Below are 15,469 nucleotides of genomic sequence, written 5' to 3'. Positions count from 1 at the left end.
CCTGGCTGTGATGTCCAGGAACAAATGGGTGGCTGCGCATAAAGGTCTGAAGCCCAGATTAGGAGGGGAAACAGAAGATCAAAGAGTTTTGATGCACTTCTAATTAGAAGTTCTACCTATGAATTTGTGAAGGTTTAACAAAAGTCTTTTCCTTCAGCTGCTTTCATAAAGGAGTAAGTTTTTATGATCAGTGTGGTGTGTGGTTAATGATAATGGTTACCTTTAGTTATTGTACTGGTGAAAAGATGGTGCATCAGTAAAGCAAGCCAGAGGGTAAAAACCTCATTTCTAGGTTCAGGTCTATTTCAGCCAGCTCTATAACCCCTGCAGTTTTCATCTCAAAGTCGAACAGCGAACTAGCTGTCAAGATTCATGGGCTAGTCTGGGACTGTGTAGTTAGAAAGGAGATTGGAGTCACCGAGCAGGCAAAGTTGCAGGTATCCTAGCTTGCAAATGAAACCAAAAACTGTCTAGGGTCTTCTGATCTTCACCTTCATGTCTAGGCACGTTATGTCCCAGTTGGGTTTTATGTGGACTGCTGGAAAAGTACATAGAACGTTTGTCCATGCTCTAGATCTGCTACTTTTTTTCTTCCAGAGAAAGACTGCCAGTGCTTTAGCAATCAGGAACATTAAGTTCTTTGTAACAAAACCCTTGTACCTGTAATGTTCTTAACTTGTTTATGTTTCTTGATAAACAGAGAAACACCCATTCCCAAGATGCTGGCACCCTGCCTTCCGAGAAGGGCGGTCCTTACAGTTCCTTTAGTTTTTGTGGTTGCACTGCTTCTCACGGAGCCTGTTAGATCTGATCAAGAAGTAGGAACAGCCATACCAGCCGAAAGTACGTACCACCCTACAGTCATCTCATACGGCTTGTGCTGTGGTTTTAACATTGCAGGACTTCACATCACTGAAGCTTGTCAAAATAATTCAAACTATTTTGGACATGTCTTGCTTATGTTGTCTTAAACCCGCAACCCAGCATACCAGCGCTGTTTTCCTCCTGCATCCAAGGCTCTCCACTCTCTTACCCTTATTTCCCGCCTGTTGTCTTGCTTGTACCCGAAATCTGCCACTGTTCTGCACCTTGTCTTTTGTACAGCCCTTTCATTGTGTTAGCCCTTTCTCTGCCAGGAATAACCCTGTTTGCTTCTCAGAGACGTTATTGAGACTTGCTTTTTTCAATGGACATTAACTGTTCATCACACCTTTCATTCTTAGTAATGTCTACTGTATTAAAATCAGTAGTTTATATTAAAAAAAAAACCCCACGATAAATATACCAAAAAATCACACTTTGTCTTGCAGCCTTCCAGCACGTAATTCTCCCTTGCTGATCTGTGTTGAGTTTATTTTACATCATAAACATAATGACAGGTCCTTGCATCAAGTTGTTGATGTGGAAAATGCTGTCCTTTCCGTTTTTTCTGGTGTAAATATAATAACGCTAAGATTGGGTGGTGGTACAACAATGACAGAGGAGGTCTTTAATACTGCTCAATGTTTATCTGTTTGGATTTTTTTTTTCCTTAGCCAGTTAAAGAATTTGGCAGACTTCTTTCCTCCAGCAGGCAGGATTCCTGTCTGCTGGTTAGCACACAGATCATGAGCTGGAAGCTCGTATTCCGGCTTATCAGAGGCATGTAGTAATCGGTCAAATATCAAGTGTTTGCAAAATAGGCTGACAGACACTGCAGGATTTTCAAACATCACTCTAGGTTTCATCCTTCCATACCAGACCTCAAAAAGCAAACTAAATTTGCGCTCAGAAGTTCTCACTTGCGCAATATTTCCTATGAAGTTGTCAGAGAGGCACAGGCACTGAGGAGCAGATAAGAGCATATGTAGAGCCTGATGATTTGAAGATATTTCATCATGTCTATATTTTTTCTGTCTCAGTACTGTTATCTGTTAGGGCATAGCTTTGTGTTACATGATGATCAAGGCAAAACAAGCCTTGTGACCTTCAGTCTGCATATCTAGATATGGGAATACTATCTTAAACACTTCAATTAGTCCAGAATGCAGCAGTTCTGCTTATCAGCAATGCCCACTAGTGACAGGACATTGTGTTTATCTGCTACTCGCTTCACTAGCTTTGGACAAAGCCATATCATGTTCAAAGTTAGAGGCTAAGTGATCCAGCTTTGTGATATTGTAGTCAATTTTATTCCATTAGCTTTCTATTTAGAGCTCAAGTTTGTGAGATTAGGAGACAGGATTTTCTAGGGAATAGGTTCATGGTTTTGGAGGTAATTTCTGAAAAATCTGAAAAAACTAAAGATGAGGCTGAAAATGTGCTTGGAGTTGGTGGAGCAAAATGAAAGACTAACTTAGGGGTTTAGCATTCCCTCACTATGAACTGTGACAAGAAATTAATGAGGGGAACAGCAATAAATGAGGAAGAAAATTTTTAATGCAATTTGTTGAAGTAATTCTTTTGTCCTTGTGAGACTGGGTGGATCATCATGATGGACCATTTACAGTAACCTGGATTGTTCAAGAGTACATACATCAGTACTCTGTGGACTTTCTGTAGCTCTTCCTCATGCTCAAAATCACTGCTTACTCCTTGTGCTTAATACTTCGTGCCATGTTGTCTACTAAATGCTCTACTAAATGCTGTCCTAGGTCGTCCTTGTGTTGACTGCCATGCATTTGAGTTCATGCAGAGGGCTCTGCAGGATTTAAAGAAGACAGCGTATAATCTAGACACGCGGGTAAGGACATATTCAATTTTTTTAATTATTATTTAATTAATATGGAAGAAAATGGTGTGGATAAAAGTAGACAAGGTGGATGGATTTTGCACAAGACACTCAGTCAACTGTACTGTCCTGTGTCCTAAGGTGAGGCTGGGTAACCACATTCTACCTCTCTATGCAATAATCTGTGGAATTCTTCTGCCTTGGTCTATCAGGGTCACTAGGAAGTTTAGGAAAGAGTGAATTGACAGTCCTGTGTCCTTCTCTTACGAGTTACAGCCATCAGTGCTGCTGTTCTCATTCCAAATGCTGAGTGCACACCATTGCTTTTATGTTAGGAGGAGCAAGGTGAAAGCATCATTGATATTTATTACCCAAAAGGAGAGAGCCAGCTCAAACCGAAAAGCCTACTGAACTAAAATACTCCCCTGCACATGCTTTACCCCTGAGGAGAGGCTAAGGGAGGATACACCATCTTGTAGATACTTTTTGCATTGCTCTGGTTCCATAATGATGAGAAACGCCACAAAGTAGAACAGCAGAGGGAACGGAACTTGTTTGGCTTGCAGTCAGTGGGGAGAATGTGCCAAGGCTGGTGTCTTCCTTCTGTGAGGGAAGTTGAATCTGTCTCTTGCTACTGCAACCCGCAATCTGTGACTAGCTGTATCCCAGCTGCTGTCAGATAGTGGTGTCTCAGGAGGGCAGCTTTTTCCCCTACTCCTGGGTACCCTTTAGCTGAAGCACTATATCTACACTCTTGCACAGATTTTTCAACAGAAGGAACTCAAACTTTTTGCTTTTCTGACCTATGGTCAAGGTTGTTCACAGTTCAAAGCCTGCGAACTGGCATCTGTGAAGCATGGTTTGAGGTAAATCCAAGCAGGGTCCATGATGTTTAGGTGAAAATGCAGGTGCAGGAATGAAGATGCCTTGAATTGTGACATACTACAAAAACCAAACAAACATTCCAGCAGAACCAGATTGGTGTGTAGTACATTTACAGTTAAACAAAATCTGTTCAATTATTACAGGTCAAATGTATTTTGGGCTTCTTCATGAAGAAATCTTTTTAATGAATACATCTGCTGAGCACTGTGTACAGCCCAAACAAAATGTTTGGATTGTGCCATGAAGTTTTTCTAGCACACCTTTTCCTTCTTTTATAAACCTTTGAACTTTTCACCAGCGTTTCTAAATCTTGATTAAAAAATATCTCAACTACTAAAATCTTCTCTGGTTGTCTGGCTATGCAGTGACCTTTATGACACCTACAGCTTGCAGGCCAATAGAGAAACTTTATAAAATACAGCTATCCAAAGCAGGAGTAGCAATAAGGGCCCCAAAGATAGCAACTGTATTTTAATACTTTTAAAAAATAAAAGACAGCCAAGAAGAGGAAATGAGGATACAAAAAAGGTTTGGTTGAGAGGAATATCCTATTATTGATTTCCACAGTTGTAGATTTGACAGCAAGCGTGAAAATGTGGCTCCATGATATATTCTCACCAAAACAAACCTATTACTTCCGTATCACTTTAAAATCTAAAGAATTGAATCCAGACTGAGATCTTTCAGTGCCTCTGGACAAGGGCAGGCCTATTGCACTCATTAGCCTAGGACTTTTGCCTACGTCTTCAAAATACATGGAAATATTTAATAGTTGAGGACTTCTTTGAACTGCCTTCTACAGTGTTTCAATTCTTAGTTTTATTATTCAGCTGTGGCCCAATTTGATGCAAAAATGGGAGTTTTAAGACAATTGCTTTCAGCTACATGTATATTTTACATTTGACTATTCTAGTGCTGCTTAGTGGGGCAAATGTTTCTGTCCTCAAAAATGCAATTCCCTTTTTTAATATTCCCACTGGAGACGCTAATTTCCTTGAAAAACTCTTTTTCATTTGCAGGCAAGATTTTTAGATGATGACTAAGCAGCTCCTAACTGTGTTGGAGGGGGAGGGATTCCCAAAAGCTTAGAGAGGAAATTCCCATTTAATTCCTTCTGCAGATCTCACCCTGCAGTTCTGTACAGGGGAAACCATATAGTTTTATTGCACAACTGAAGAGTTTTCACACTTAATTTGGCCCTGTGTTGGTCTGCATGGTGTCTCACAAACAGACTGTAGCACAGGTCACGTAACTTTTTATGGGGCCATAGGCTGTATCTTCTTCCTTTTACAAGACTAGACATGTTTGTAACCTACACTGATGTGATGATCACTTACTGGTTGACAGACTGGCTGCATTTTACTCTGGTGCTAAGAGAAGGGTCACAGACCACCTCTGAGAGGCTGGCTACTACCCATGCATATACCAGACCTGCTTTCCACCCTTTCCTTTTTGCTGGCCCCTTGGGGCAGGCTGCAGGCTGGATTAGTTGTTTTAACAGCAGTAACCAACTCTGGGCAATCTTTTCTGGGGATATCTGTGATTCACCACTCAGCCCAAGTGTAGTATGTGGCAGGTGCGGCTCTGATCATGAACTAGGGAGGGGATTCTGGTACTGCTGGGAGGGAGCTGCTGCTGTCAAAACCATTCAGCCGGTTCACAGCAAGCTCCCTACTGCATCTAAGAGCTGCTCAAGACAGAGGCCAGCAGGGAGCAGGCCATAAAACAAAACCTGTAAAACAAATCCAGTCCATGGGCTACACAGCTCACTGTAAGTCTGCACTATAGACACTTATTTTCAAAATTCCAACCCATTTTTTAAAGTCAACCAGTGGACATTGCATTACAACTTTAAAGAGCTCAGGAACTGCAGTTTTAGCTGGAACTTATCAGCTTTTTTGTAGGTTCAGAATCTGGACCCTGCCCTGTTGGTTTTTCGGGGGTGTTTTTTGTTGTTTGTTTTTTGTGTTTGTTTTTTTTTTTTTTTAACCATGCTTTAACCCACCAGAGGATAATAACAAATCTCTCTACAAATCATTTCATGATCATGCTCACAAAACAGACAGTAAAGCTGTATTTAGCGCCATTCGTTTTGTTCTTTATTCCTTTCTAAACTGCCAATGGTTATTTGGATTGTTCAAACCACGTTAAGTTAGATATACCCATGGAAGTAAAAACAAAGGCTTGAAAATGTTATTAAAATGGATTTTTTTTAAAAAAAAAAAAAATTAATATATATATAAAGATCTATAAGATGGTAAGCAGCCTTGGGGCTTAGCTTCAAAGCTGTTGACATGCTTTCGACCTCCCTTATTCAAACCATTGCAAATGAAGTCAAGAAGATGGTTAGAAGGTGGTGGTTGAGTGTCTTTTAGGTGATTAGCAAAGTCTGATCTGATCTTTTCAGTTTTGCAGGGTAGCTGAAACAATCAAAAGCAATACCTGATTTAACATAGAACCACAAGGCTATGTCTAGTGATTTATCACTTGACCAATAGATAGCTTTTCCTGTACTAAGAAGGCAGGTAGTAAGCAGGATGCTTCAGCCTAGCTCTGCTCTAAGTGCCTGTAGCTGATGTGGGTCAGTGGATAATACAGCTTTTAAAACACAGCCTTTAATCACATGGCAATTCCATCTCATACAACAATCACAAGACAGACAGATTAAGAATGGATTTCAGTGGCATTTAGAGCTCGTAGTCTTCATAATGCCCTTTTTTTGTGTAGCTGGTTACACCAGTGGGGATTAATTTGGTGAGTGGACTTTGCACAGCTAGTGTGTCCCATGACGGTAAGGAGGAGGTCCTCTCTTGATCAGACTGATTCTCAGATACAGCTTCAGTTCATGATAAATGAACTGAAATAAAGGTACGAAGTTGATGTCAAACAGCTCTGTGCTCCCTCATGCTTCTACTGAAGTCATAAGTGCTCCAAACCACCAGGAAAACCAAAGTGTATGAGTGCTAGAGAGGAAGGATTCTCAAATTTCCCTTATGCGGCCCTGCTGTCCCTCCCTGGTCCTCAGCCCTTTCTCACACAGGTAGGCTGAGAGGGTGCAGGCCTTTCGGATCATACCCAGGTCCAGCTCTGAGAGGTTCCAAATCTGCCCTCTCTGCTCCAGAAAATCCCTGTGGGCAGCAATGATCTCCTGATATTGATGAGCCCCCGTTCAAATGGGGGACCTCTGCTTTCACCAGTTTGGGACCCCTTTCCTTAAAGAAGCCAACAATCTCATCACATGTTTGAGCTGCAGTGGCTGTGTGCCAGCTCACAACCTATCGTCTGTTTTAGGCTCCAGCAGCGTATTAACTATAACAGTGAAGCAGGAGAAGTTAAAACAGAAGTAAATGTCACTGAGAGGGTGGTCAGTCACTGGAACAGGCTCCCCAGGGAAGGGGTCATGGCACCAAGCCTGTCAGAGTTCAAGGAGCATCTGGATGATGCTCTTAGTCATATGGTTTAGTTTTAGGTAGTCCTGCGAGGAGCAGGGAGTTGGATTTGATGATCCTTATGGGTCCCTTCCGCCTTGAGCCATTCTATGATTTTATGATTAAATTATGCCTTACTTTCTCTGTCTAACTTTCAACAATGAGTCCAGGCTGTAATACACTAAATTTAATTTTTTGAGTATGTTTTTAAGTAAAAAGAAATTTTCTGACAGGTTTTGAGGGGTTTTTTTTAGGCCTCTCATGAAGGGCTTATGCTCCAGTTTGTGCAGTGGAAGTAAGATTGTAAGAAGGACAAATAACTTTAAACAAAAATAACAGCAGACACATGCTGAATGTACTAATGTGAAAAACATGAATGTGTACCATACTGAATTTCTCCATGTCACAGGAAGTATTGCCGTGTTGGTATGCCAATTCATCATGCAAAAGCCAAAGTATTTTGCAGAGCAATAAGCAATAACTCTGGTTTTTACCCCAAGCCTTATCTCATACAACCAAGTCCAAATTTTAGAACAAAAGTAAAATGGACTTTTCTTTGGGAGCTGATTAGTTTTACAATGCTAACACTTGTTTTTTGATGTTGCTTTTGTTGTAGACAGAAACTCTGCTTCTTCAGGTGGAAAAGAGAAATCTGTGCGACTGCGTGACTGCAAATCTGCTGAACTGAATCCTGGAGGCCAGCTAAGGAGTATCACCTCTTCAGCGGTTTTTAAAATGCAGCTGTATAAAATACAGCTTTATGGAGTTCATGTTGCAAGCATGTATGCCCCAATGTACTGAGGAAACTGGGGGGCTGTGTCTTATGTATTTGTCTGTTCTGTTTTTTTCTTAAAGGAGTACCCTCTTTTCACACTGGTTTGCCAGTAAGGGCTCAATTCAGAAAATCTATTACTTGGTATTAGAGTGGGCAAAAAATTTACCTGCTTTGATTTCTAAATCAGAGTTGGCCAAGTGTAACCCACAAGATAAATATGGCCAGCAGTGCTCTAAGGACACTTGCAGATGTTCTTTGTCTCTAATACGAGCATATCTCTCTGGCAACTTGCCCAGTTACATTGACACGGGGGATTGTGGTCTCTGTAGGCTTTACCTGTGTATTAAAGATGATGGAAGTCCTTTCTGTTTGTTGTCTGCACTGTGACCACATCAGGCATGTTGTAATTCTGTCAGCTGTAATGAGGTATGTGTCCTGAGGAGCTATAGGTGTGCTGTACTTGGACCAAAACTTGGACAAAAAAAGTTTATGTCTTAGTGCTGAGTTTTCTGGTATCCTGCATAAGAGTATTGTCTTCTGTAATTAAAACCTTTATTTTCTTGCCCTCCTTCCCTGGACGCTCCATTCTTAACCCACTTGTCTCTAAACAGCTTTATCTTATCAGGTCAAATGGATAGAGTAGAAAAAGGAGAATAAGGGTATGACTAGGCAGCCTTGCCAGTTCCAGCTGTACCAAATGCTACTATAAGCCACAGCTCAACATCACATTGAAACTTCTGTGCAGTGTCAAGAAGTTTCTTCATGAGAGTGCTCCTTATTTTACTTCAGGTGAAACACAGTCGTTAGGTCACGTGTATTTGGTTCATTCTGTGAGGGACTGAACTCCGAATGTTTTGGTCTTTCCCTGTTGTTGCTTTTGAAAGCTGCTTTTTTTTTTGGTTTAGGTGTGAAGAAAGGCTTGTATACCTGAAAGCTGAGATTATTGTTATCCTCAACTCTACCACTTTATTCTGAGATACAGTGTCCACTCACAAGTCTGAATTAGGCTGAGCAGTTTGAGCAGATACTCTGAGTTTGCTTGACATGATTTAGAGCTGTCTTGAACCACTCCTAGCAGTGGCACTGTGGGATGCTATCCTGGGTTGGGGAGCAGATGGAGGTGAACATCTGAAGGCCAAAATCTCTTCAGCTGAATTTGGAAGAAAGTGCCTGCCTGCAGCCTTACTTCTCTAACTAAACTGGTGGGACTTTACTGGCAGTGGATGAGAGAGGAAACACAACTACAGCTCTGCCAGTGCAGCTGTAGGTATGGTAACAAACATCTGGGGGAGTAGGGGGACATGATAGACAGCCTCAGTGGCTTGCCAACCCCGTCCAGGGCTTGGAAAACCAATTCCTGCACACTGAGAAATGCAGCATGTCCTTCTGCATGGGACCAGGACATAGGCCAGCACAGAAGCTCCGTGTCAACTGAAGAGGGGTTCTGATGTTATTTTTCCAAATTCCCTCAAGAACCTGTGCTGAGTGTTTTTCACTAAGCCCGTTCACACAGCGTGGGAGCACTGGCACTGCTCATATCTGGCTGCTTGGCAAAACAAAAGTAACTGCAAACCTTACCTGCAGCTCCACTCCCAGAGAGTGGGAAGGGGCAGCAGTCCTTACTCATGCATGGCACAGCATTCTCTGGACTTCTTGGAGCAAAGTCTCCTTTGGAGGGCTTCAGCTGATCCTGTAGCAGAATGGCTGCTCAGAGCTTCTTGGCTTTTGCTGTGCTTGGGTTGTCCCCATCTTGTTCTAGCCTGGCTTTGTTCCTCTTCTTTGCTCTGGGTGTGCCTTGGCTCTCCTCTCCAGTGCAACCTCCATTCCTCCTTCCAGTCTAGTATTGCCCTCTCTTTAGGCCCAGGGATTTCTCACTGAACCCCTGGCCCCCCATCCTGATGACTCTGTAGGTAGTCACTGCAAGCGTGGGCAGTAGGACTGATACTCCTCAGGTCAGTAGTCCCTCCTCACGTGAGCTGTCCCTTTAGATCCAACTGGCAGCACTGCAGGAGCAATGAGTGGCACTTCAATTTACCATGGAGTGAGTGAACATGGTGCTGAACAACACTGGTATCTCATTCCCTGTCCAGGGAAGACATTGCAGGGAAGGGCCTCTTTTTACTTGGGAAGCCAACATTCCCATTGCAGAACTTGAAGGAAGTCACAGAACAGTTCAGGTGGTGAAAACTCTGCTCTCAAAACTGAGTTAGTCTGTGGCCTGTCCACCAGGATGCTATAATCTCACCGGCTTGTTAAAGGTGTGGACAGGAAGCCACCTGTGGTCAGCCACTGGTTTTGCCAGGTGTTGAGTGATAAGATGTTCTGGCACGACTGGAAGCACCTGTACATCTTGATGAATTTTTCCCTTGGTGTCTGCACAGACAGCAGCTTGAACAAAAGAAAATCTGACCATGTGGAAATATTTTCCTTCAGTCATTTTGCTACAACTCTACCTTCTGATTCGCACTGATAGAACTGCAGTAGTAAAACTCAGAACATAATAGCTGTTGCCCCAAAAGAAAGCAGCCAGGAGGGGGATAGATGGGGAAAGGGTAACTTTCTCATTCTATTCCTCAGAATCTGAAAAACTAAAGATTCCTTTCAATCTGCAGAAGATCCATTATAACCATCATAACTAGGACATTCCTAGTGGAAATTGCTGTGTGCTCCTTTAAAGCCCACCTTACCTATTTTTCTTTAGTTGAATGACTGTTCTGTATTACCTCTTGTTCAAAACGACCAAAATAGCGTGAGAGCAGAAGACAGCTAATATGTCGCCAGTTCTGAAAAATGATTGGGAAGGAGCTCTGGGAATTGCACCCAGCAACCATAATGTCTGTTCTGGGCAAGTGAACAGAAACTTTTGAAAGATTTGAATATGTAAACTTAGGTTTAATATGACACAGTGCCAAGAGTCAAGACCATTTTTGTAGAGCAAAAGAATACAGCAGAATCAGATAAACTGCTGATAAAAGCAGCTGGGATAATCCAAAATAATGCGCAGACTAGGAGTCTTCAGTCTGGACAAGAGATGACTGAAGAAGGTGATAGAAGTTTATAAAACCATGAATGACCAGAGAATGACTGTTTGCTGTCCCTTCCCAAACAAGAAGTGAGGTGCACTGAACAAAACCAGCTGGAGGCAGGGTCAGAGCAAATAAGTTCTTGCCCTACTGCATGTTTCAGTTGTGGAAGTCCTCATTGCAGGATGTTGCTGATGCTAAAAATTTACGTGCGTTTAGAAAGCACCTGTTCAGACTCATGCTTGAAGATCCTATTGCAAACTGTTAAATATAAACCCACCAAGGTCCCTGATCCACGAGTTGTTGCAAGTTAACAGTGTTTTAGGAAGACGCTGTATTTAACCTGGTTTTATGTCTTTCCCTACAGCTTTCTTATTAGCCAGTGCCAAGGTCGAGATACTGGCCTCAGAAGGGTCCTTGGTGTGATCTGGTGCAGTTGTCTTTATCTGTAGAAATGAGCCTCTTCCCAAATTCATAAAGCAAATCTCCCTGTGCTCTAGGGAGCCACTCCTTTTTATCCCATAGAAACAAAGACTTTTAGAAAGTCTTGAAGTTCTGAGTTTCCTTATTGCCCAAGGACAGGGCACCATTAAATAGGCCAGTGGCCCTGCTTCTGCAGCCCAGCACATTGCACAGACCGCTCCAAAGGAGGTAGTAAAGGCTCCTTTTTGAAGGGAAAGAAATGGTACTGCAAAACATTTGCTTACTGCCAGGAAGGAGCTATATAATTACTCAGATATTAGGGTCTCCTACCTAGGGTACAAGCCCAGTCCTGACTGCCTTTCACTTCTTGCCCTATGGCCTTTCCTCTGCTTCTGTCTTGGCTTTTTGCTGAAGCCACTGTCCTAGTTGTGCTTTGTGCTGACCATTGGATAGGAGATCATCTCTCCTGTGCCGTAAAGAAATCTTGCAGCAATGCACTTGTGGGTAGCAAACACCTGTGCACATGAAAAATTGTCTGCAAGTGATTGTATGTTGCTGTGGTCATGCTACTGAGCTGGGAAATCTCTTCTAGACTTATGGTCCGATGTCTTTGATGGCTCTGGCGCTCTTTTGTCTCTTGTCCCTTTTCATCTACACGTACAGTATTTTCTCTGCCCCCTGAAAGCCTGACATTCTTAACATGAAAAATGGAAAGCATTAGTACCAACAGGCTTTCTCTTCCCATCATTCTTAAAACTGCCACTGTGCCTCTTATAGGAAGTGCATTTTTTCTCCTCAAAATCCAAAGGTCCCTGTTAAATCCAAAATGTTGTTTCATATGTATTTAATAGGGCCGTCAGAACATGCATGCATCCTCCTCACTGTACACCTTGTCCTGTTTTATTCCCTGTATGACGTTATGTAGTTGTCTCTTGCCTTGTGACTGCACTGTAAGCTGTCTGGGGCAAAGAAGTTGTCATGTCAATAGCACTGGAAAGTGGCTATCACACCTTTAGGTGTTATGAACTTATTAAATAAAAAACACAATGTAAAATATTCTCGCCTGTTGATCTAGTTCCAAGCATAGTATTTGTTTTTATGCATAGATTTGCAGTTTAGTCTCCATGTAGATACTCTGTAACCTTCTAACTCCAGCTTGCTGTTCTGACTGTAACTCTGTAGAGATGGGGAGTGGTGGAGTTGTTATTTTTCAAGCCCTTTAAGCTCATGAATTTTTAAGTGGCTTAAAACATAAGAAAAATGGTTCCAGGCATGGATGCCGTGAGAAAGGAAATGCAAATATCTGCATATATTCTGTTTCTTATATTGGTCTGCCTATGCTTTTCTTTCCTCATAGTCAAGGCTGTCATTGTTTTATTTCTGCTCTGAACCATACACTCACTGAAACCCTGCTAACAGATCAGCTTGTCTTCATTAGCCTTGAGAGCCTTTTGCTGTTTAAATCAAAGTAAGTAATACTGCACTTTTCTGGTCGTTTAAATGACGAAACTGCAGCTTGTTCTCTTTGTCAATAGAGTCTGAAAATGGAGCAGGACTGGCAACTCTCTCATTATTCTTTATATAGCTTCATTCTTCTTTGAGAGTCCAAATCAACTGGGAAGACTGCTGACTGGTGATGCAAGTTAGACCGTTCCATAGGGTAAGCAGGATTTAGGTTTCAAGGGAGGCCAGTGTCCAGGTTCTTGGTTTGGGGTGGGGGGATCTGAGTGTTCTGTGTGTGTGCAGCGATAGCTGCACTTACCACTTAATGTTCATGCTCAGGCAAACAGAATGGCAGCCTCAGCCCTGAGCTACATAAAATTGTTAAATGTTTTCTAAGCATTGATGCTATTTCGACTTTTTTTTTTTAAGATAGGAACTTATTTTTACCCTATTCCTTTATTTTATTCATAAACTCCATAAAATATTTGGCCAGCAGGTACCCCTGACAGAGGAATGGAGGAATCACATCACTGGAATTTTTTTGCTCTGTGAAGTGTCAGTTGTTGCATTATAGCAGTTAGGGTCTTGTGTAAATTGTTAGAGAAAGTAGAGACAATACACAGCTTCTATTTAGCTTTAAGTGCAAAGAACGTTTATTGCATGACATTTTGATGTGCATAAGGCTATTTATCTAAGTGGCTTTTCTACAAAATAGAAAGCACAGGAGCTTTTCTGATTAACAGAATTATGTCTAGTCCAAATTAATGGAAAGATCTGCTAACATAAAGTACATTTTAATGTCAAATCTGGACTAACTTTTGAGCAAACCAATGTTCATTTAGGCAAACTATACTGACAAAATCTGTCATTTTATGTTGCTTCTGCACTGAGCCTGGTGAAATTTAGCATTTTCCTTTGTGTAAATCCTAGCAGACTTTAAAGTTCCCAGTGATACCAGGTTTAGTGAGGTTATATCTATTCAGCTCTCAATCACAACCTGAAAAGGTGACCACGGTTTCACTTTTCAGTTTAAGGTAGGAGCTGGGGAGAGACACAAACTTTAGGACCAAAATCAAAGTTACCAGCATTTGTGAATGCTTATAGTCAAAGCTTCCATTAGAGGCCCTTTCAAAGCTCTAGGCATTGTGGTTATTTCTTTTCCCCAGTTAAAGAGCAGAAGTTCATCCATGCAGTAAATTTGATACACACAGTTTCTTGCCTAAGCAGCTCTTGCATTTATCCTGGACTATATATACATTGTAAGAAAGCATCCAGCTTGTGAGAAGTATCTGGTTTCAGCCAACAGCACTGGATATAAGTAATGTACAATTCAATCTTTCATTGAAGTGGGAACGGAGCAATGTTTAAATGCCTTTTGACAGCTGGTATATTGCACACTTAAAGTATGGTTTTGTTTATATACAACATAAAATCAAACTGTGTTTCACCCATGGAATGTTGAACCATATCCTGGAAGTCAATAGCTTTTCTAAAATCAAATGAGATCTCCCCGTCTCCCCTTTCTGTACTCGCCTCCAGGCTGTGCAGAGGAGAACTGCCTGTGCCTTTTGTTACTCTGGTTTTGGTAGCCACAGAATAACATGCCCTAATCCAGCACTTAAAAAACAACCAACAGGTTCTTCCTGAACAGAACTGCTCTCAGAACACATGAAGTTTTACACACAACTCTCTAACAAGTGAAAGATTACATGCTTATATCTTCCTATACAGGGATAAGACTGGCAGTAGCAAGGCAAATAGATCAGCTTCAATGTCAGAGGCATTCAGCCTGAGGGTACACGGACAGTACACACAACCCCTGCCGATCCTGTAAATTTACCACATGTCCAGCACAGTGATCAGTTGCTGGATTTCCAGCAGTACAATGCAAACCTCAAATATAAACCAGAAAAAATGCTATTTTGCCAGTGGTTCTTTTTCATGGAACCAAAAGCCTGAACTGACCTTCATTTCACAATAGCTTGACGGCAGCCCCTCCTGTGTAGCAGAAGGTGTTTAAAGATGTGTGTCACACTTGCCTTCAGTTGACTTTTTGGAGAACTGATAAGCCTGCTTGCTTTCCCATATCTTACACTGTGGTGGAAAAGGCCTCTTGGAGTTGACTAGCTCCTGCATCAAAGGATCTTGGTACCAAGTTTCTGTCATACTCCCAATCGTCAGCCACATCCCTGTTTTGCAGTGTGGTGTGCACATTGTTGGGACAGCACCAGTGTCTTGAAGCCTCAGTCTGACCAAGTTTCACCTTGTGGTTGAATTCTTGAAGGGTTTTCCAGGAAGCTCTAAAGTGGGGGACTTGTAAGCAATGATCATAGAATCTTAGAATGGTTTGGGTTGGAAGGGACCTTAAAGATCATCTAGTTCAAACCCCCCTGCCATGGGCAGAGACATCTTCCACTAGACCAGGTTGCTCCAAGCCCCATCCAACCTGGTCTTGAACACTGCCAGGGATGGGGCATCCACAGCTTCTCTGGGCAACTTGTGCCAGCACCTCACCACCCTCACAGGAAAGAATTTCTTCCTAAGATCTAATCTAAATCTGCCCTCTTTCAGTTTGAAACCCTTATCCTATCACTACACTCCCTGCTCAACAGTCCCTCCCCACCTTTCCTGTGGGCCCCCTTTAAGTACTGGAAGGCCACTATAAGGTCTCCCCTGACCCTTCTCCAGGCTGAACAACCCCAACTGTCTCAGCCTGTCCTCATAGGGGAGGTGCTCCAGCCCCCTCATCGTCTTTGTGGCCCTTCTCTGGACTCCCTTGAGC

General features: G+C 42.2%; 1 protein-coding gene across 1 annotated transcript; it reads left to right on the top strand.

Annotated features, from left to right (window-relative positions):
* Positions 1-719: 719 nt before the first annotated feature.
* Positions 720-7,711, top strand: LOC104354478 (NELL2-interacting cell ontogeny regulator 1). Its single transcript, XM_009961412.2, has 3 exons — positions 720-843; positions 2,634-2,722; positions 7,640-7,711. The coding sequence occupies exons 1-3, from the start codon at positions 720-722 to the stop codon at positions 7,709-7,711; spliced, it is 285 nt and encodes a 94-aa protein (XP_009959714.1).
* Positions 7,712-15,469: the final 7,758 nt, after the last annotated feature.

This window comes from Leptosomus discolor, chromosome 4, assembly GCF_034619465.1.
Source record: "Leptosomus discolor isolate bLepDis1 chromosome 4, bLepDis1.hap2, whole genome shotgun sequence".
Lineage (NCBI taxonomy): Eukaryota > Metazoa > Chordata > Aves > Leptosomiformes > Leptosomidae > Leptosomus > Leptosomus discolor.
Note: the sequence above shows the minus strand (reverse complement) of the source record. Positions and strands in the feature narration are given on the sequence as shown.